Here is a 21,992-nt window from a genome sequence, read left to right as displayed (position 1 = left end):
GATCGTTCATCTGCCACATCCTGAAAACCACTCAGATGAGCTTCCTCTCTCTGATAATCTTCTTCCTGGAAATGCGATCTGGCTGTTTATGGGAACAGTGCCCAGTTTTCCTCATCTAACCAGCTCTGCAGTTTTAAAGAAACATCAACAGTTGTGGTTGCATAAATGGCTCAACAAGTCTTTGCTCTCCGTATGATGACAGCTCCAGTCCTCCTGTGACATTATTCTGATGTGTTTTCCCGCTGCTTAGATCTTGTGGAAGTTCTAACTTGAAACTTAGATATGAATATAGTTAATGGGTGCTCTAGTGTGGGACGGCCAGGCTGTTTATCCATTTAAACTCTCAGGATGAATCATGATGTTACAGCTCATCCCTTTGTCTGAAATGGATCCTCTCTGACTCCTGCATACGTGGTTATCTACAGTCACAGATGTGCTGTTTGTGTTCAGGAGAAGCATAGTAGCATCCCTCTCAGAGGAGCATTGCAGCGAGAGCTCCAGTGAAAGTGAGGAGGAAGAGGAGCAGACAGAGCGACGTCCTGACACCAGCACTGAACTGCAGTCTGAATACTGGCAGGTCCAGAAACTCGTGAAGTACCTCAAGGTATCAGAACATCACCCAGAACACTGTTGTTTCCTTCCACAGATAGAATTCATCCCAATGTAGTGAGAGTTTTTCTAGCTCAGGCAAAGCAGCCTATAGCTGACAGGAGGCAGTAAAATCAGAGCTCTGTTTCTGTCCATCTGTCTTCCAATCAAAACTGTTCCCAAAATCTGTATTCCTATAAGACCATGCCAGCTGTTTAGATCCAGACTTGTGATCCGAGTCTGTGACTGAAGGAAGTCAGAGGAAATCGATGTCAACTGCTCCTATTTAAAGTTCTGCTTTGGATGGAGATGTTTCCTGAAGTGTTTGATTGGATTCTTGTTGTTCTGACACAGAACTGTTTGGTTTGCATATCAGAGCCAAAGTTCAGGAGGCAGTGCTGACAGACAACTGTATCCCTGTTAGCCCAAACCACAGACAAGTAAATCTATGATAGATTTGACATATGGGGAATATTAAATTGGATGCAGCAGCGCCTGAGAATGACTGGAAATACCTGAGAATTCCTTCCTCCTTTTTCTGATCCCTTTTCTATTTTATCTAGACGGGATCACTCAGACAGATTATATTAGAAATAACTTTCACACTTCATTCTTCAGCAGTAAAAATAACCTCATAGCTTAATACTGAAGGGCTTGATGTTCAGGAAACAATTTTGTGGTGTCCTGTTGGAACTGATTATTTTCTGACTTCCAGAGCTTGTTGCTAAATGAGATCCTGCTCACTCCAGGAAAGAAATGTTTTGTGGAAAACTCTCCAGTCAAGAGGAATTATGGGAGGGAATTTTTAGCTGAAGAAAATAGAAAATAATTGGAAGGAAATTCCATGTCTCAAAGGAGCAATTCACTATTTCTAGCAAAGGAACAAAGAGATGGAAGTGATATGAAAGAGGCAACATTCAGATCAAATCAACACACTGTTCATCCATCCATCCATCCATTTTCTGTGCACCCTTGTCCCTAATGGGGTCGGGAGGGTTGCTGGTGCCTATCTCCAGCTACGTTCCGGGCGAGAGGCGGGGTACACCCTGGACAGGTCGCCAGTCCGTCGCAGACACACTGTTCAGTGTATTTTAAAGTTTAACATCAGGATTGTGCTGATGGCTTTAGGGTTTTGTGTTTTCCTGCAGCAGAAAGATGCATGTAACTCTAAACAGCATGTCCTGCTCTCTTTCTGTCTGGAAACCCCACAGTGCAGTTATTTATGATCTTTGGTCTGCAGTCATTTTACAATATCATCACCATAAATAAAGCAAATAAAAAATATCTGTTTTTATTTTAGGAACCGATCTTTTCCCTCTCTCTCCACAGACTGCTGCTTGTTGTTTAGAAAGTGAAACACTTTCACACAGTGACACATGCATCATGATCTGTTTGATGTTTTAATGATGTTTATGGGGGAATATTTGCTCAGGGGTCTGAAGTGTTTGCTGTTCTACCTGGACGGCTGCAGGCCTGTTCCTCTATGAGGCTCATGTTGATTCTCACAACATCCAGAATGCAAACTGAAGTCAGTTTCTGACAAACATGAATTCATGTGTTTGTTTTACATAATTCTCACTTTCCTCTCCAGTTTCTGATGCATCAGTGTTAAAGTATGAGCTTCGTTTCATCATCCCTGTTATAAATAGATTTATTTTAACAGGAAGGAACTGAGCTGATAAAACTAGAGATATTTTAGGAAGATGATGTTAAACTTGTTTAAATATCAACTGAGATTTTCATTAAACTAATGAATTTAACAGTAGCTGATTGATGCAAGCTGTGTCCTCGTTAAGGTTTCCTCCCTCTGCTGGCCAGAAGCAGAACTGCTGCATTGTTCTTCTCAGATCTTCATGACTGATTGCTGCAATAAAAATGATCCATAAAGCAGTCAGTAGCAACAGGTTTTCTCACCAGAAGCTCATTTCTGTCTCATTATGTTGTCCTCTAACATCTGATGGTTTGTTTTAGTTTTTCTAATAATTATTTATTCTCACAAGTTTAATGATGACATCATTTTCTTCTTGTGAACAAAGCATTTCTCAACTCAAAGACTAGAACTTCATTCTAGTCAAAGACTAGATCTAGATCAAGATCTAACCTTTTAGGAGTTAACCATTAGAGGTTAACTCCTTTTATGACACCGATAAATATTAAATGATTCAGCTTTATTTTATTGGACATCCAGTAATCAATCATTCTGTCCAGTTCTACCAGCATCCTTCCTATGGAGCATCCAGAGACTGGATTGTTGTTGTTACTGGGTGATCTTCACTCTGAACCTGCAGTTTGAACACTGATCTGTCCTCATCAGTTCAAACTCTGCCAGGTTTCCTCTCTGACATTAAGATCTACAAAGCTCTGTCGGCCACCTGCATTCATCTGCACCAACCCAACGCTGCAGATCAGAGCACCACACTTAACACAGATGTTCACTCCTTCTAGCAACATGTCCAGGTCACATGCAGAACAGAATTGCATAAAGGGTCAACAGGGCCTCACTGGCAGTGCTGCTCACCTCATTCCTGCTCCACATCCTTAGTGCTGTGATTTATTGGCCTGGAGCAGCAGCAGGTCAGACTGTGTCTGCAGAATCCCAGCTGCAGCTCCAGAGGAACCCGATTACAAGAAGACCTCCATTCAGCCACGTGGAGGCTTCTGCTGTTAGCAGCTCAGGCAGAGAAACCTGCAGGGAGAGAAGCAGCAACATGTGGAAGGAATCTTCATGAGGCTCATCAAGTTCATGAAAGAAACTTTTGGTGCTGCTTTTATCCTTCAGACTAGTTTTACCCTTTTTAACTACAAAGTTTCATCAAAAAAGAAGATGAAACGTTTGTATAAACTGTTCCATAACAGCTAGAAGAGCTTGTTAAGAATCACTAATTTATGCACCTGATGCCACTGTGGTGTTGATTTCTAAGAATTAGTGGAGTAATCTGCACCCGAACATATTTGGGGACTTTTTATTCTTTGACTTGGTCTCAGGTTGTTCACTCAGACGCTTGAAAGTCAAATCTCTAAAGACCACTCTTATGACATTTTCATAGATATGACATCCATCCATTATCCAACACGCTTGTGGGGTTGTGTCTGTCATGCACACACACCCATACCTAAGGAAAATGTAGAGTTTAATCCACCTGACAGTTTTTCTGGTACCTTCAGAGAACCCTGACATGCTCAGGGAGAACATGCTAGCCCAACTGTGCCACTGTGCAGAATATATACTGACATCTTCTGCTTTATTTAGACATATTTTAACAGCTCTAGAGACTTTATCCTAAATACTTTTACTCTCTCAGTGGGTCAACTCCTTCAGAACCTCGGTACCAATGCATGCTAATGCTGTTTCCTTTGCCCGTGTGCGTTTCCTCAATGATTATTACAGAGTGACCTCCAAGAAGATTCTTTCATTTTTTTATATTCATTAAACGTTCACTAGATCTTCTATAGCCAGCATGTTGTAATGCCATGGCTACAGAGGTTATTACTGTTGAAATTATTTTGATCTTCTTTCAATGGAAGTTAAGCAACATGTGGAAACATGTCTGTTATTGTTAATAAAAACTAATCTGATCGTTATAGCTCAGTAAGCAAAGATTGTTAAATAAATCTCAGTTAACACTTGAGGACAAAGAAAGCACTGATACAGGTTTTAAACAGTTTACATTGATTTGAATAATTTCTTCTAAGGTTGAATAGTGGTTGGATGTTTTCGTCTTGGAGCATCTGCTCTGATCCTGCTGAAGGAAAGTCAGGAATCCTTCATCATAAGAGACTTCAGATGGTGTCGATGTTTTAAAGAATGTCGGCAATCCCTCCAGACCAAAGCGTCTGAAAATGAAAACATATGATCTGTTTTCTGATTTCCCAGCTATCGCTCCTGAACATCACATTTTTTCTTGTTTTTACAAGGCATGAAGCTGGCCCAGCAAATCCTTTGAAGAGTTAGAATAGAGGAGACAAAGGAAGCAGTAGATCCACTGCTGCTAATGGGCAAATGGTTCACATTTAGCTTCATGATATGGAGAACACATGTTCCTGTTGTCTTGCGGTGTCAGAGAACTGCTCTGTGAAGGTCTGATCACACAACTTAGAGATTGTGGAGATAGGACTCCACTGATGAGCATGTTGGAAAATTACTTATGTTTACATCCATCCATTTTCTTCTGGAAGCTCAGACTTCCCTCTCCCCAGCCACTTGGCCCAGCTTCTCCAAGGGAATCCCAAGATATTCCTAGGCCAGTCGAGAAACAAAGCCCCTCCAGCATATCACGGACACAAACACCTGATCTCTGTGCTACTGACTAGAGCCAGACTGCAAGATCTCTCTCAGATCTCTTGTTTGTTTCACAGTGTGCAGAGGACAAACTGACCCGGGATCTGGTCCGCAGCCACCACGGCCTGCAGCCTCTGGTGTCACTGCTCTCTAAAGCAGAGAACAAGCAGCTCCTGGCTGCTGCCACCGGGGCCATTTGGAAGTGTTCAATCAGCATGGAGAACGTAGCTATGTATGCACACAACTTTACTATTTATTGTCCCTCCTGCAGTCATGGAGATGCATGTTAACACACCATGTTAGACATACAGAACACATGTTCTCTGCCTTTCTTTTTGTGATTTATTTGGGGGGTAAAACTGATCAGAATGACTTCAACAAATCTCTACCTGCTCACTGGAACAGCGTTTGATACAGTTCTGTGTGAAAGAGGTTTAATAAGAATTAGACATTTCATCCCCACGTGCCAATAACCTTTGGAGCCTGTGCTTGCTCAGCTGATGTGCTTCACAGCAGTTTCTCAGTGTGCAAAGAATTAACACAATGGATCCAGAACAGGAGGTTTAGCCTGCTGCAGCTTAATGTGGCATCAGTTCATATGTGAGTTTTATATGCAGCCGTTACTTAGGCACGACTCACTGTGTCATTGTTTCCACTCTCTTCTGTCAGATCCTTTTTCGGTTTATGCAGTTAAAGAGATTATTGGTGTAAAATGTTCAGACTTTGTTCAGATTCTATCAGCTCTGATCTTTGATGTGTTTACTTTTAGATTTCAGTCTTTCCTCTATTAACAATGGATCAGGCAGATGTGCAGACTTTACAGGCCTCAGTCATTTAAGGCCCGTTAGAACTCCACCAGTCGGGATCACAGTGAAATCAGCCTGGAGACATTTTTTTGTTCTCTCAGGATTATTGAGTCTCTGATCAGAATCTGAGTGAAGCAGTTACCTGTAAAAAGCTCATTGTCACAGTTTGTACTTTTTAAAGGCCTCCCACTGAACCAAGGACAAGGCTCTGAATAAAGTGTGAGGACTGAGAAACAGTGAAACATTTAGTTCAGATTTTTAGCTTGTCCAGATGTGTCCTCTTGGGTCTGTGGACAGAGGTGTTATAGACACACTGAAATGCTGTAAAGGGCTTTAACAAAAGGCTGAAGCAATAGGTTTACAGTGGAAAGTGGAGACTGCCAAGTCTTGGAGTGTGTTTGCCAGAGCAGCAACGGTTGGGTCAAGATTGTGAAGTTTGCTTCCAGATCCTGGCTTCCTTCCATCTTAGTTCTGCTGCAGGCCGACCACGAGCAGAACATAATCTCCTCTTTAAATGATTCTTCTCTTTATCCGACTGCAGCTCAGCGTTTCCTCATGTTAGTCTGTGCCCTGATAGATTGATTTGTTTATTATATTCCTCATTGATTCAATGATTGTCAGGTTTCTGTGGTCGTTGCTGGAGATCTCAGGGTCCCTGAAACGTCTTAATATCACTTGGACCTTCTCTGAAGCTCACAGTAGAAAAGTAATTCTCTATAATGATGAGTTGGTGAAGAAAGGACTGAAGATGAAAACGTGTTGCTCACACAGAAGCTCCTCTGTGGTTCCTGTCTGCTCTAACATGCTTTATGAGCCTCCAGCCATGTAGAGGCCTGTGTTTTCAGTTGGAGCTGCTTCAGGCAGCTTTGTGTCAAGTTACTCCTGCCAGAAAACAATTACCTCAGCTGGACCTGACGGAAATAGACATGACACAGTGTTGATTTATCATTGTAGAGTAGTGAGCTGCAGATGATGGAGGAAGACCATTGTTGTTCATGATGCTGAACTGGACTAAAGTTCATTAGCAATGTTTCACTCTGAAGAAGAGGCTGTGGTTCAGTGGACCCTGCCCAGAACCAAACAACCTTAGCCGTCTACAATAGCTTACAGGCTATGATGCCAGCAACCGTAACTGGGAATAAAAACAGCCAGAGAAATGAACTGTGCACCAGAGGGTTGCTGAGGTTTTAGTGGAACCACAGTATATCCCTTCTGAATGTTGACTATAGTTTACTACTCTATAGCGAAGGCAAACAAGGCAAAATCACACAGTTAAAGATGGAGGAAGAGTTTCCAAGGTTTGGTGCTGCAAAGCGAAGATGAGGGACGGCTGTGAGGAGCCGTGGGAAAATTGTTTGTTCTGCTGAGTTACAGCAAGATGCTGATGTTACTGAAGGGAAAACAATCTTTACCTTTGACCCAATCATCTGATGATCATGTAGCTCTGTACAGAGGAGGTTCAGGAGACACATTGTTAGTCTGGCTGTCAAATCACTGGATCATGGAAACTTTAATAAATTTGGCCTCTGGGTTGAAAACTAAACTAGTTTCAGTTTTGTTTCACAGTTTTGTCTTCTCTCTCAAGAGCAACAAGATCAGTTGAATTGACTTTTAGTCCATGTTAGTTGTCCAGTTTCTGTAATAAATGAATCAAAGCACCTTAATTATATTCTAATGCAATCATCTCTTCTTGATGTTGTTCCTTCAAAGCTTCCAGGAGTACAAAGCTCTGCACATGCTGATTGGTCTGCTGACTGATCAGCCTGAAGAGGTCCTGGTCAATGTAGTGGGAGCTCTGGGACAGTTTGCTCAGATCCAAGCTAACAAGGCCGCCATCTGCAACGGTGGGGGCATAAGGGCTCTCATTAATCTGCTCAATGGAACAAACCAGGTATATAACTTTGGTTCTTCTGCAGTTCTTGTTCAAAATAACTCCTTTATTGATCCAACATCTGCTCTGTGTCATTTAACCAGGCTCTGCTTGTAAATGTAGCAAAGGCTGTGGGAGCTTGTGCCACAGAAAGGGACAACGTGGCGTAAGTTTATTTCTTCCTTTTCAATGCTTCATGCTCTGTTTATATTTACAGTAGGTCCATCAGGCGCCTGTTAAAATGTGATTAGTGGCTTATTTCCCATAATCAGTGAATCAGCCCAAACTCACTCCTGGCTGTTTATTGATGTCATGTGTTTTTACAAGGAAATGAGACCAATTGTAGGATGTAAACACAGCCTCATTAACCTGTCCTGGGCTGCTGCTCAGAAAGATTCCTGTAGTTTTCATTGGGAGCTGTGCAGGTAGGCGTCTCTTTCATCCTTAGCCCAATGACCGATTTTAAAAGCTTTGTTTATTGTAGCTGCTGTGTTAAATATGGTTGTGGTTTCATTCTCAGTGTTTTACTATAGCCATGCGGTCGCTGAGCTGCCCAGACTAACGTGCCTAAAGCCCTGCCCTGTCCAAAACTCCACGGCTGGAAAACCCAGAGAAGCAGAGTCTAGAGCGGTGGCTTTCTCTCTGCATTTAACCTCAAGCATCATGGAGCTTCCATCTGCACCTCATTGCTTTTATAAACCGGTTCCAGACTATAAGAGCCATCTTAATTATCACTGGGCAGAAATATCACTGAACCTGTGAGTTTATGGTGTTAGTTAACTGCTTCTGCTGCGGTACGACTCTGTTAGACTGGGAAACAAACAAACCCTGGGCTGGATAAAAATGAAGCCTGTCTAAATAAAGCTGCTGACTGTGGTAAACTTGACACAACCAGAGACGTCTGTTACATCAGATCATCATGTTCTCCATGTTCTCTCTCACTCTCCATTTTTACAGCAGATCTTCCAGTCTGTCAGCCTCCATCTGTCAACAGAGCTCTGATTCAGACAACCTTTGTCTGGATGTTGGGCCCCATGGCTTGTTTCCACGCATGTTGAGTCATTTGCAGAGAAATTAGCACAACTCACAGTAGATATTTATTCCAAACCAGAACTGACAGAAATGTTTGTCAGATTACCAGTTTTAGATGATTTATTGCTGATGATGTGTGATAAAACCCAATCAGCTGCATCATGTTTGTCCCTGCTGGACATCATTTTACCAACAAAGTTTCTGTTATCAGATCAGACCTTCTGCTGGTCACCACAGTTCTTCTCTCATCATGATCCTGAATCAGGTCGTCCAGAGCTCATGAGAGCTGCATGATCACTTCCCAGTTTCCCATCAGATCCTCCTGTTTGTTTTCATTCTTCACCAGTAGGCAGTGTGTGGTTAATGACATCACACTTCCTCCAATGAGTCCAGGGGAAGAACAAGAGTGAAGACGGATTTTTAATGCCTTCAAGGTCTGTGGTCTCCCCTCTAATCCGTCACTGTCAGCTGCAGCTTCATTGTAATCTGTTTCCTAGCTGCACCATGGGAAGATGGAGCCGTTTTGGAGGATGATATGAAGCTTCACTTTAGTTTTTGGTCCTGGACTGAAGAGGCCCTGCAGACTGGAGTCTGATGTTCTGATCCCTCTGGACTGATTTCTGTGCAGAAGGAAGACAGATGGAGCAGAGGACGTCCCTGATGAGCGTCCGCTCATTGGAGTCATGAAGACACTGTGATTAGGGAGTGTTTAGGTCATTATGACAGCATCAGTGTGGGCTTTGTTAGTTGAAGCACACATGGGGAACACGTTCCATGTTTTTATAGCAGACAATGGAGGGTCTGTGGTGGAAATCTTTGACCTCTCAGAGGCAACTCCAGTTTGAAACCAGTCATGTAAATGAGATGAAATCAAACTGCTGCTTCAGAAAACTTCACTTAGACTTTCTGAAATACGGAGCCACCTGTCTCTGGTTCTGTTTGTCTTGGGAAGGAGTCAAACAGAACTCCTTTCCAAGTCAGGAAAGGAGTTTCCCATGTTGGCCAAAACATGAAGTCAAAGTTTGTCAGCATCTATTTATAAATCCATGTAGGAAGAACTAGATCCAGATGTGTGCTGGTTGACCTCTGACCTGAGCTTTTCTGAGATTCTTGTGGAAAATGAGTTGAGAGTGGGTGGTACACAGACCCTGCAAAAGAGCTAAGTGTGAATAAAAAGTGCTGAAATCAATTTCTGCTTCCATGCTGTTTAGTTATAGTCATTGTTAAATCTGCTTCTGGTCGGCCTGATGGAGCCAAATCTTCACGTTGATTTGATTCTGCAATGAAACGATTCTCTGTGTTTCCCTCAGAATCATTGACCAGCTTGATGGAGTCCGCCTGGTTTGGTCACTACTAAAGAATCCCAATGCAGAAGTTCAGGCTAGTGCTGCATGGGCCATTTGTCCGTGCATCGAGAATGCAAAGGTAAAGTAAAGATTCAATTTTTTAGTTCTGGGAGACATAAAGTTCATCATTGTTTCTCAGAGCAGAGTGTTTGCCTCTTAAACACACATTTATCAATCAGAGATTTTCACATTAAAAGGTCGTCTCAGTCAGAAAGCAGAAGCTTGTTTCTGTCACCCAGTTTGTCTCTCAAGCTGCTGCTTCTGCTGGGAGGTCAGCAGAGGCAGGGCTGTGTCAGCAGAGGCTTACATGAACCCTGGGCTAATATGAAGCAGAGGAGCTTCCTTGGCACACTGGGATTGATGAAGTGAGGAACAGACTGAGAGAAAGATTGTAATATCCTGTGGGTCTGATTTCCTTCCTGAAAATCTTCCCTCAGCATGCTGAGAGATGGTGGACCATGCAGCTTCTGTGAAGCCACTTCTCCAATAAAAACACTTTGAAACTGGAACAACTACATGACCATAAATACTGCTTATATCATTTTAGCTGCTACTATGTTTACTTCAACATTAAAAGCTTTTGTTGGTCGATTTTCTGTCATGAAAACAGAAGATCTTACCTGCATTTAGACATCACTATAACTGACATTAACGCTGCATGTTATAATACATCTGTGTCTACAATATAAACTCCAAACCATCTGCTGGAACATAATTTGTCAGACATTAGCTCAGTTTAGATGGAGCTGTTTTGTTACATCAGAAGTGAAATCATAAAAATGTTGAGACATTCAATCAGAACAGACCGATCCGACCCCGCTCAGTCAGTATCAATAATCATAAACACATTAGCAGGATTATGGTTTTACTCTTCTCTTCTCAACAACAGCTGTTATTTAGACATCTGCATTCCAGTTTTGATGAAGCTTCACAAAGGCAGTTTCTTGGTGTTTTTATGGGACGGGGCAGTGATGAGCTGAACCCGATTCAACTGCTTTACTGCCGTCTTTGTTTGGATGAAAACCCAAAATGTTTGAGTTGGCAGATCGGTTGTAAATTTATGACAGAACAGTGGTATAAATGCAGTGATGTTGCTGCTCTGCAGACACGGATATTTACAGGAGCTACACTAACTGTCTGTAGGTTATTAACTGGAGCTGATTTTATTCAGTAAAATGAGCCAAACTACAGAGCAGCAGGTCCTTCCAATCAAGTAAACGGACCCCTCTCAGTTCCACATGATGAGGTGTGTCATTAATCTGCCTGGTTGTAGAAGCACATTTAGATGATTGGTTGATTTTTCCTTTGCATGTGAGCAGTGAAAGTCCTAGAAGTCTGATTGGTCCAGAGAAGAGCCTCAGAGCGTTCTTCTGAGCTCAGCTTCATATCAAACACAACAGATAATGTGTTTTCTATTTCATTTCATCCTGAGGGGGAGGTTAGTAACAAATGTATTTCCAAGTGCAGCCTCTTAATGCAGCAGCCTTAAGAACTGGGGGCCCGTCTGGGGCATGAAAGGGATTCTGGGTAGTCTGTGGCAGCTGGTGGCTTGAGAGAGCTTCCTCTGTCGCAGGGACTCCCAGCCAGCCATCATCAGTATTCCTGAGGAAAAGCTTCCTGTGTGTCGGGGGCTCTGTGGCCTTGGCAGCTCCCTCACTGGCCTGCACTGTGCACACGCCTCATCCTCTGGCATGGAATCACAGGGCCCATACACTGCACTGACTCCTGATCCCAGCTCTGAGCTCCCTGCTGGAGGGGAGAACACTGAAGTACATCCAGTGCTTGATTTAACCAGAAAACTTAAGAAAATCAATAGATTTTTCTGGTTCCTACAGAACCATGTATCAGCTCCTGACATGTGGATGATGTTGAAACAGACTGAGCTGCAGCAGACTTAGTGATTTTCATCCAGTTGCCCATAATTATTGCATTGAACGAAATTTCAGCTGCATTTTCAAAGTCCTGAATATTACACACTGAGCCACATTCATGTTTTATTCTGTGGCAATGATATGGTACATTGGCTTTTTAAATAGTGGCCCGATGCTGATATGACAGAGTATTAGAGCCATACTAGGGAAAAATCAAATAAAAATACAAAACAGTCACTTTGAAAATAGTCACAATATTAAAGTATATCTTTCACTTTAAAGACATGTTGAAGTCTTTGTATTGTAACAAGTCTGAAATTTACATTTTTGTGACAAAAATGGCTCGTTTTTCAAAATAAAAGGTATTAGTACCTCCTCTACCTAGCCTGCTTACTGCTCCACTTGAAAATAGCCCCTAGTGATCAACCGCTAATGACGTAGACAGAGGAGAACATTCTGGATGGTGCAGCTAAAAACATTGAATAAAACCTTAAGGAGGTGACCAATTTCAAGCATTACATTGGCTGTATGTTTAAGATTGAAGGCTCACATGTGAACCAGAAGTCAGGACTATTGACAACATAGTAATCAGAGATCACTTTAAATCGTAGAAGAGAAAATATTGGAATGGAAAACATGTACACAGACCTGGAAATGCTAACTGCAGTGCTAACAAAGAGAATTTTGCAACTATAGCTTTACATTTACAGATCTTTAGATCTTTTCATTGGAATATATCTACCAAGATAAGATAGATAAATAATAAGCATATATACAATTAGGCTAAGAAATATTGGAAAATTGAATAACTCTGTCCACCGACCCTCTTCCAGGTCCTAAGCTTAAACACTTTAAGAGAATAAAGTCGTAGTATTACAACTTTATTCACAGTAATAACGGAAAGGTCAACAACCCAAACAAACTACAGAATAGGGTTGGGCTGATTCCAGTTCTTCATCCAGACTTCCTAAATGTGGTCAACTTAACCTGCCCTCCTCTCCTTTTCCACATCACTGTCCCTCCTTTCATCGTTTTCTGTGTTGACCTTCACTGAGCAGCAGCTACTGTGTGTCTCTGTGACTGCAGGACGCCGGGGAAATGGTTCTCTTCCTGATCGGTGGACTGAAGCTGATCATTCAGTTACTGAAGTCACCAAGCAACGAGGTGCTGACAAGCATTTGTGCCGTCATTGCCAAGCTAGCCAAAGACAAGGAGATCCTGGGCGTCCTCTCTGACCGCGGGGTTGTCCCTCTGCTGGCCGGGCTGACTAACACAGTAAGAACATGTCGCTACTGACAACAAAGCAGCTTTTACTGTCTGAATACTGGGATTCTGTCTGGTTTACAGTCAGGTTGAAGTTTAGTTGGTGTTTTCCTTGCAGTTTCTTCAAATATCAGCTGATCCGGAGGATGTTGTTGGTCAAGAATTTCTTCCTGTTCTCCTCTCTGCAGACTGATGACAGACTCCGCTGCCACCTGGCCGAGGCCATCGGCCACTGCTGCATGTGGAGCTCCAATAGGGCATGCTTTGGTGACCATGGAGCCGTTGGCCTTCTGGTTTCTTACCTGGAGTCGAACGACAATTTGCTCCTCCTTAACACAACCATGGCCCTGTACCAACTGTCCAAAGACCCCAACAACATCATCACCATGCATGAGGAAGGAGTCGTTGAGGTCAGTTGGGCTTCCTCTTTGACTGGATACCTGCGTCTTCTTTAAGTCCTAATTTGTTGCTCATTTCCAGGTTCGAGTCTGTTTCACAGCTTTGAGGCTAATTTTAGCATAGCTGCATTGAGGAAAATGTGCTTTAGTCTCCTGCCGCCCTTGTTTCAGTGATGTGTGAAAAACACAGAGTGATAAACTTTGAGAGGCTGAGACTATTTTCAGAGCCTTTGACCGATGGAGCAGAAACAGTCGGTGAAAACAAGTCTCCACTTTCCAGCCATCATGGGAATTGAGAAAAGCAAACAGCTCAGTGTGTGCAAAGTGCCAACCCTACACTGGACCCTAGATGCCATTGCAGCACAAGGCAAAGGACTGTAGCTGGGGGCAACTGTTGCTAAGGGTTGTTGCTTTACCTCAGGGCAGAATGCAGCAGCAATATGTTTCAGACCAAGGACTGATGGAGAAACGGCTGAGAGTTGAAACACATGCATGGTTCTGTTTATTTTCCTCACAGTTGGTTACATCCACCAGACTTTTCATTGGGGCCATCATGTCTTCCAACCAGGAGCTACTTCTGTATTTTCCTGCTCAACTCCTCACACTCTATTTGTGTCTCACAGTAAAATAGATTGAACGTTAAGACGATGCTGTGACTGAAGTCTTGTTATGAAGGATAAAATGTCCATGTTGGTAAAACCTTGCTGTCTGATCCTTTCATTAAATGAGGTTTTACAGAAAAACTACCACATAAAAATCCATCTGTGACCACAAGTGTGTGAAACGATCTCCCAGTACCAACTGGACTCTAAACTCGGAGCTGGTTCTGCAGCTGAAGCCAGATGTTCCCATGTTCATTGAACTGGTTTACTTGAACTCAGAAGCAGCAGCCATGATGGTTCAGCTGAACTGAACCTCAGCTGTTCTCAGAGTTCAACCCAGTTTACAAAAGCTGCTGAAATCAAATGTGTTTAGAGTTTGAGCCGCAACAAAAACTGGACCATTTCTTTATGTGTCTATATTAGTGTGTGAAACACTCCTTCTTTTTAGTGTGTGTGTGCTTGTTATTAGTGTTGCAGCTCAGAGTTGCAACACTTCACCATGAGGTATTTTTGGACTTTACAGAGCTTAATCACCAAAGACCCTGTAGCTGCAGCAGCTCAGCAGTTTATCTGAATGTCAGACATGGAAACACAACACAGATCGCCTGATTGGTCAGATTGAACTTCATCTCAGCTCCTCTGAACAGGGAAGCTGATACTAACCTGTCTGAGTCCAGAGGAAACACACTGTGTGGGAGCTTGTCCGTCTCCACAGCTGAGTGTGTTGCTCTAACTCTGGACTTCATGATTTAGTGAGATCATATTTTTTTCTTCTCCTGTTGGATAAAAAATGAAAACAACCAGAAATGATGGAGCTGCTTCTCTCAGGGGAAATGCACTCCAACCAAAACACCAAACGCCTCTCGGTTTGATCTAATGTTTGCTCTCAGCATCTCCCACTTTCCTCTGGATGAGCCTCGTTTTGTGTTGTGTATCAAATCAAGCTGCCTTCCTCCTGGCCTGTATGTTGCCTCCAAAGTTCAGGGAATTGTTTGCTGAAGCCATACATCCATTCAGACGGATTCAGACAGCTGCTTGTGTTAAACAGCCTCTTTCATAAGCAAAGCTTTGTGAAGGAAATTGCTGAAAATTACTAAATGCAAACCGTAATTATTGGTAATTTGCAGCTGAATGTTTTCCAGAATGCAGCCTTTGCCAGGTCCTGGTGTGTATTTTAGGATTTTACTAATCTAAATGAGAAAAACATTTGCTCTTTAGTTGCTCTGAGTTCCCCTCTCACCCTGGCACGGTGTGTTTTCATCTGATTCTTCTCTCATGTTTTGTTCTTCTGGAGATTTGATAAAATGAGCCTAAAGAGGAACCAGGAGTACCTGGAGATTCAGCCTCACAGGTTTTCTTTTAGTTTGTAGAGAATCTATTTTCAGCTTGTGGTTGTGCTGAGCAGATGATACAGGAGCTGTGGCTACAGCTTTACTAGGACCATCATAATTTAAATCCAACGTCTCAGAGCCTTTGACTGAAGCTTCTGTCCCTCTTGTTGTTCAGCTCTAACAGACTCTGGGTTCAACCTGAAACTTTTCCTCCTTTTCCTCTTTGGAGACCCAGAAAAAGCAGCTCAGCATCTGTGGCTGACTGGAGGCTGCAGGGAATGTTGTTTACCTGGACTTCTGCACCAAGTTCCCCTCGACCCGGCTGAACACAGCCGTCTGTCTGTCCTGTTTGCCTCCACAGTTGAGTGTAAAACATGGGGAAGCTGGGAAGGGAAACTCCCTGGACTCACTGGAAACATCTTCAGAACTCCTGCTGCAGTTTTCAAACGCTAAGCAAGTGTTGATGTTCCTTCAGTCAGGGAATGTCTAATAAGTGCTGGATTATATTCCCAGAGATCCCAGCTGGGAGGGAGAGATGGAGCTGGAAGAAAGGCTGCAAAGAGAGACGTGCTTATCTTAGCCTAGCTTTGCTCTTCAGGAGACCTTATTTGGCCCCGTCTGAATAACACGCCACCAGGCTGGCAAATAAAGCAACCCTGGCACTTCTCAGGCATCCTGCTTTTCACTAAAGAGCCTTGTTTAGGGAGCTGCATGTTTTCTGGAGCTGCTGGAGGGAAATGTGCTGCTGGAGCTCTGATGAATGGAATAATAATCCTGCTAAATGTGTCATAAATAATTCTCATCTGGAGTTTACAAAGGGACCATGTTTGGTTCTGTCTGTTGTCTTGAGTTGCTCTTGAGGAACAGGGATGTGACGGTAGCTTTTGGTAAAGTTTTGGTATTAAAAGGAAGCGATTGTTTTTGATCACATAAAAACAGATGGATTTTATTAAACTGCATTGGAAACACATTTTTCACATCACGAGTCATATGATCAACAACCAGATGTCCAATCTTTCTGGCACAAACCACGAAAACAACAAGAAGGAGTTGGAGTGAAAAAAAAAAGAAATCATGATTCATCATGTTTTCTTCATTGTGTTAACATATTAGCTTCTAAAGATTTTCTGGGGCTCAAATTTATTACAATAAAATGCCCCCAAAACAGAAAAACAAAATCAACTGGGAACAAACCAGACATAAACATTTACACATATTTTGTTTTCAAACTCCATTGAAGTTTATTTCACACTTCAGGTTGCAACAAAACAAACTACAAACCATCTTTACAGTGAATCACTTTTGTGTAACTTTATATTTATTTTTTATTTTTATTCATCCATAACGCTTCACATGTTCCCCTGTAATGGCACTGCGCCCCCTGCAGGGAACCACTGTTAACAATTAATCTGTATTTTTTTGATTGCATTTCTTATTTAGTGGAAACAACGCAATTCAAAATTCTGTTGTTTCAATATTAGTGAAATATAGCCAAAGTTTTGTGCACATTTTTAAAGGAAACACAGCCAGTGTTGACTGAAACCAGGAGAAATGTTGAACCTTCGCTGTTTTTCCCAGAAGTTTTTCCCAGAATCTTGTTTCCTTCCCTGAAGAAAAATCCTCGATGTCTGGAGCCTGAAAGAGCCTCAGACGTCTCAGCTGGTTTTTTATCAGGGCCTTGTTGTGTTTAGGAGGAGGAAGTCCTCAGTTCTCACCTCAGGGTTGTAATGTTTGACTATCCAGAATAATCAAACATGCAGCTTGAGGAACCTCAGCAGAACGTCATTGTGATTTGACCACACAGCCCACACTGACCAGGTTTACCATGTTTATGCACAGATATACTTTGATTTTGGTTCCACTACTTCTGGCTGCAGACTTGAAGCAGGAATTTCAGAGAAGAAACTGGAAGAAAAGTTGAGGCCAAAATCACCTGCTGCTCAGTGGTGTTTCATTTAGTCTGGGTTTTTCTGCTTCCTCCACATCATTAGCAGTTCATTAAAGCAAGTTTTATTTTGTCAAAAATAAACTTCCAAAGCTGGTGATTTCTGTAAAGCCCAAAGTTTCTGTTCCGCAATGAAATCTAACCAGATCCATTACACAAGCCGCTAACAGGGATAGAGCTTGACCTTTGGAGCAGCAGAAAAGCTGTCGACTTCTGTGGCTCCTGCGCAGGGTTTTAACGTCCAGCTGCTCTGCACCACTTTCATCTGGACAAAACTGCAGAGGTGTGTGTGCAGGCAGCTGGAAGCCCTCTGCTGAGGCTTGCATTGGAGAGTGGATGTTCTGCCGTTTCTGGTCGGTGGCAGCAGTGAGAAGATGACACTAAATGTTCTCAAACACATTTGCGTATGGTCCATTTCTTTTCAAAGTTGACTTTGTCCACTGTGCTTTTCCTTCCAGTAACTTCTGTCCTTTCCACTCCCACAGCCACTGGTCAAGCTCATAGCTTCTGGTACCGACGAGATCCAGGAGTTTGCTGCTGGATGTGTGCGCAACATCCGTCTGCTGGTGTTGGCCAATCAGAGGGCTATTTATTGAAACGAGAGCAGCTGATCTCAGCTGAAGCCCTGGAAATCCACCAGAGACTGTAGGAAAGGTATGAGGGTGGTGAGCAGGACGTGATGAGTCCAGATGGCCCAAATGTCAGGAATCAACAAAGGACATGATGCAGATAAAAAAGTGAATAAAGTAAAGGACTTTTTGAAAGAATTATTTGGAATCTTGTCAAGTTCATCTGAGCAAAATCAACATTACTGACCTTATCATGTGTCCCTTAGAAAGCTAACTACAGACTGTTTTGAAGGGGAAATATGATGTAAAATCGACTTTTCTGAGCTTCATGTTATGCTATTTCCTTATCAAAGTGTTGCCTTGATTCTTTCATGCATATTTGAGAAATCCTTTAATCTCCCGTGGCAACCAATCAGCTGTGCGGATCATCTGGCTGGACCTAGCCCCGCCTTCGAGGCGCAGCTCCTTCTCAGAGCTGCAGTTTCCAAGCTTCCCAGTTTCTGCCTAACAGCACCATTCCTCTGTGAGTTCCCTTCAGCTCCTCCAGACTAGCCAGCAGCAATTAGCAAGGACCTGATGGAACTGCATATCTACTGAAGTTATTACACCAGCTACTTCCGACTCCCCTTATGAATGTATATGTGTGTATGTATATATAAACAACTGAGGTTAACATAGAAACTTGATTGTGCTGCAAAATGGCACCATGTGCCTGAGAAATACATAATAATAACCCTTTAAATGTTTCTTTGACAAAAGAGGAAACGTTGCAAAAAGCTGCACAAGTGTTTCAGATCTGCTCTATTAGATAATCTGAGAGGAAACAAATGAAAAGTTTGATCTGTGTTGATGAGAGAACATTTATTTGTCCTCTTGCTTCTGTTTACCTGGAAACTTTCATCTTGAGCTTCTTGTTTCTGTCAATGACATCATCACAAGTTCATCCAAACAAACCCTTCTCTTGCTCTCCTTCAGTCTGGAAGCTATGATGATCAAAATAAAGATTATTTTTGATGCTTCTTTTGCCAAATGTGTTTTAAAAGTGAAACACTTTGGAGCCCCCGTCTCTGCTTTTGTTAAGTGATTCAGAGGAGACCACAATATTTAAACAGCCACATCTGCTTCTGGGAGCTCAGTCTGCTGCAGTAGTTTATATCCATGTGTACTTATATGAACAGACCCAAAGCTTCAATGCAGCGTTTAGAGAAATGCAAGAAAACACTTTGGTTCTGTTGAACACACTGAGTCTGTACAAACACTTTCTAAATAGCATTTTTATTCCATTCCATTTTTAGTTTCAACATTTATTAGAAACGGTCAAATCTATTTTAGAAAGCAGCTCATTTTTTCTGTCAGTAAAATTTAAACTCCTTTTGGTTTCAGGAATCATCTTTACACACTTCTAATGCTTTCAGTCAGCAGCAGCTACAAAAAATCCCAGTGAGTTAGAGAACAGAAAAGTTGCTCAGCTTTTTTCTTAAACTTGTTCTTTTTGTTCCTGTTGCAGATTCCTTCACTAATTTCATCTCTTTCTGTTCTTCCAGCTTACAGACATTATATCTCTTGGGATGTGTGAGTGGTTATCATTGCTGCTGATCTGGGCTCGTCTTCTGGTTCTGTTTATTAGAAACTGTCTGGGTCGGGCTCCACAGGCCCTCCATAGCAAACTGTTGGCTTCAATCATGGATCCTCCTCTGCTGTCCTGGACCCACTGAGCTCCGAGATGCTGGGCTCTCCACCTCAGTCGCTGCCACAAAGTCTAAAGGGATTTTCATCAATATCTGCTGCATGCAAGAACAGAAAATTAGTAAAACATAGAAAATATGTGTCTGGAGATCTTCATCGCTCTTTGATGTCTAAGCAGCAGCAGCTGCTTGCTGGGGTCACTGGAAGAGCATGATGAGGGAAGAGTGGCTGAGATCGCTGGTTACATGTGAAGATGGAACTTCACATGAAACAACACAAACTGGTGAAGACAGAAACTCGGAGGGAAAAATCACAGAATCAATAGAACAAGATGGATGGTTACTGCTACTTGAACTGTTGTCAGGAAAAAGTCTTAAAGATTTTTCAACTCTGAACAACGTGACTCCACCATGTGGAGCTAAAATGTGGCGTTTACCTGGAAACAAAGCAGCTAGCTTGACGCTCAGGGTACATCAGCTCTGGAGAAGCTGGTTCTGTTATGATGTTCTAGGTTCTGATTCATCAGACTGTCCAATGTCTGCTAAACACCCTGAGGTAGAAATAGCAACATATGACATCACACTGTCATACTTAATGTGGCCCAATAGCTCAGCTTCTGTTTGCCATCAGGATGAATTATGGACAAAACAACCAGTCAGATGAAATACAGCAGAAAGAAATGATGGAATCACTCAGTGATGAATAAAGACTGATGATCCCCACGAGACGTCTGTCAGCTCAAAGGATTTTAAATCACAACTTCAGGAAGGATTTGCACCAAGAACATGTTGGTTGTTTCCAGTCAGCTTGTAAAACTGAAAACACACAAAGACTAAAGAAGACGACAGAAAACTGTCAACACCGTGATTTGGAAGTTGGACATGTACAACAAAAAAACATAAAAACCAAATGGAAGAAACAAGAAACAGTTTGTAACTGAACTGTAATAAACCAGCTGAAGGAAAGTCAGACAGAAACATTCAGATGCTCTAGTGTGACCTGAAATGTGCCGTTCACATTCAACCACTTTTAAATATGGTTGAATTAACATCACTCCCAAAACGCTTTTATGTCAGATGATGGTTCCACGACGACATCACTGTCCTCATGATGGTTAAGACGTCATTTCTGCACAGAAGAGTCGGCCAAAATTCGTCACTGCTGATTATAAAGACTCGTTGCCTGTTATCACAAACACTTAATACCAGTTGTTGCTGCAAATGGTGGCAAAACTAGTTATAAGGTTAAGAAGGCAATTATTTGTCCCATCGGTCCAGGGTGGGTTGGACAGCTCTCCTGTTAGTGAATGAAATCATTAACTGAAAACTGTTTTTTGTATTTACTCAGGTCATCTTTATCCTTTACTAACATTAGTTTGATCTAAATGATTTAAGAGGGACACAAAGCAAAAACTCATCTGGGAGGAAGCAAGTACTTTTTCACAGCACTTTGTTAAAGCATGGAGAAAGTTTAAACCACACAGTCCATCAAATGAATAAAGAAATGGAATAATTGGCTTTAGAAACTAGTTTATAATAAAACAATAACTCAGCATATAGTTCCCAGAACAGTATTTAGGAGGCATGTCTGTCCTGCATGTCCCTGAAGCTGAAACGTGTGCAGCTCTGAGGTCAGGCTGAGAGGAAGCAGCAGAACTTTTCAAGGAACTCAGGCTGGTTTGTCATGAAGCCGCAGTTCAGAGTTTTAGTTTTGCCACAAGCCCTCTGAGAAGAGAAGTGTCTGCGTTCTTTGGGACATTAAAGGTTCGGTCTCTGTTCTCTGGTGCAGCAATTATGTCCAACTCTGACCTTCCATGTCCAGGGATCCAACACTTTTTAAATAGTTGTCAAGTGGAGGGTAAAGCATATGGATAACCCTGATGGCAGTTCTTCTGTTTTCAGGGACCATGGAAAGTGTCTCACCACTGGCCCAACCTTCACCTCGTCTCCAGACTCCAGTCCGTTGTTCACATGGCTACTGTGAGGAGAGTTTCCAGATGTCCAGAACTTTTTTTTGTTGTTACCACCACACAGTCCTCCCTTGTCATTTTTTCTTTTTTTGATTGGGATATGTTCAGTTGTATTAAAATGGAACTGCTCATTTAAAGTTGCTCAGAAATCCCACATATCCCCTGGGCTCTGCTGCAACATTCACTAAACAATCTAATAAACAGTAAAAGTTCTAAATATTAGAAGTGGTTTTTCCATCCCCTCCAAGGCACATTTTCTAATAAAAAAAAAAAGTATGGTTAACTTGTTATTCTCCCATCATAAATCTGTGTCCTCTCAGAACTCCAGACAAAGGACCAGACTCTCTGCTAGCTGAGGCCTGAACACAGCTTCTGTTCTCAATCAAAAATGAGTTTTTCTGCCATCCCAGCAGGGTCACAGAATCGGGGTGAACTTT

General features: G+C 42.3%; 1 protein-coding gene across 1 annotated transcript; it reads left to right on the top strand.

Annotated features, from left to right (window-relative positions):
- Window positions 1–400: 400 nt before the first annotated feature.
- Window positions 401–18,919, top strand: LOC114137206 (armadillo repeat-containing protein 4-like; the record flags this gene model as incomplete). The annotated part of the gene is made up of 8 exons (XM_028005825.1): window positions 401–604; window positions 4,945–5,099; window positions 7,384–7,564; window positions 7,648–7,709; window positions 9,886–10,000; window positions 12,879–13,067; window positions 13,244–13,465; window positions 17,817–18,919. Coding segments are annotated over 8 exons (1,239 nt in total), but the record flags the coding sequence as incomplete, so codon positions are not given.
- Window positions 18,920–21,992: the final 3,073 nt, after the last annotated feature.

This window comes from Xiphophorus couchianus, chromosome 21 (genome assembly GCF_001444195.1).
Source record: "Xiphophorus couchianus chromosome 21, X_couchianus-1.0, whole genome shotgun sequence".
NCBI classification, from domain to species: domain Eukaryota; kingdom Metazoa; phylum Chordata; class Actinopteri; order Cyprinodontiformes; family Poeciliidae; genus Xiphophorus; species Xiphophorus couchianus.
This window is presented reverse-complemented; position numbering and strand designations above follow the sequence as displayed.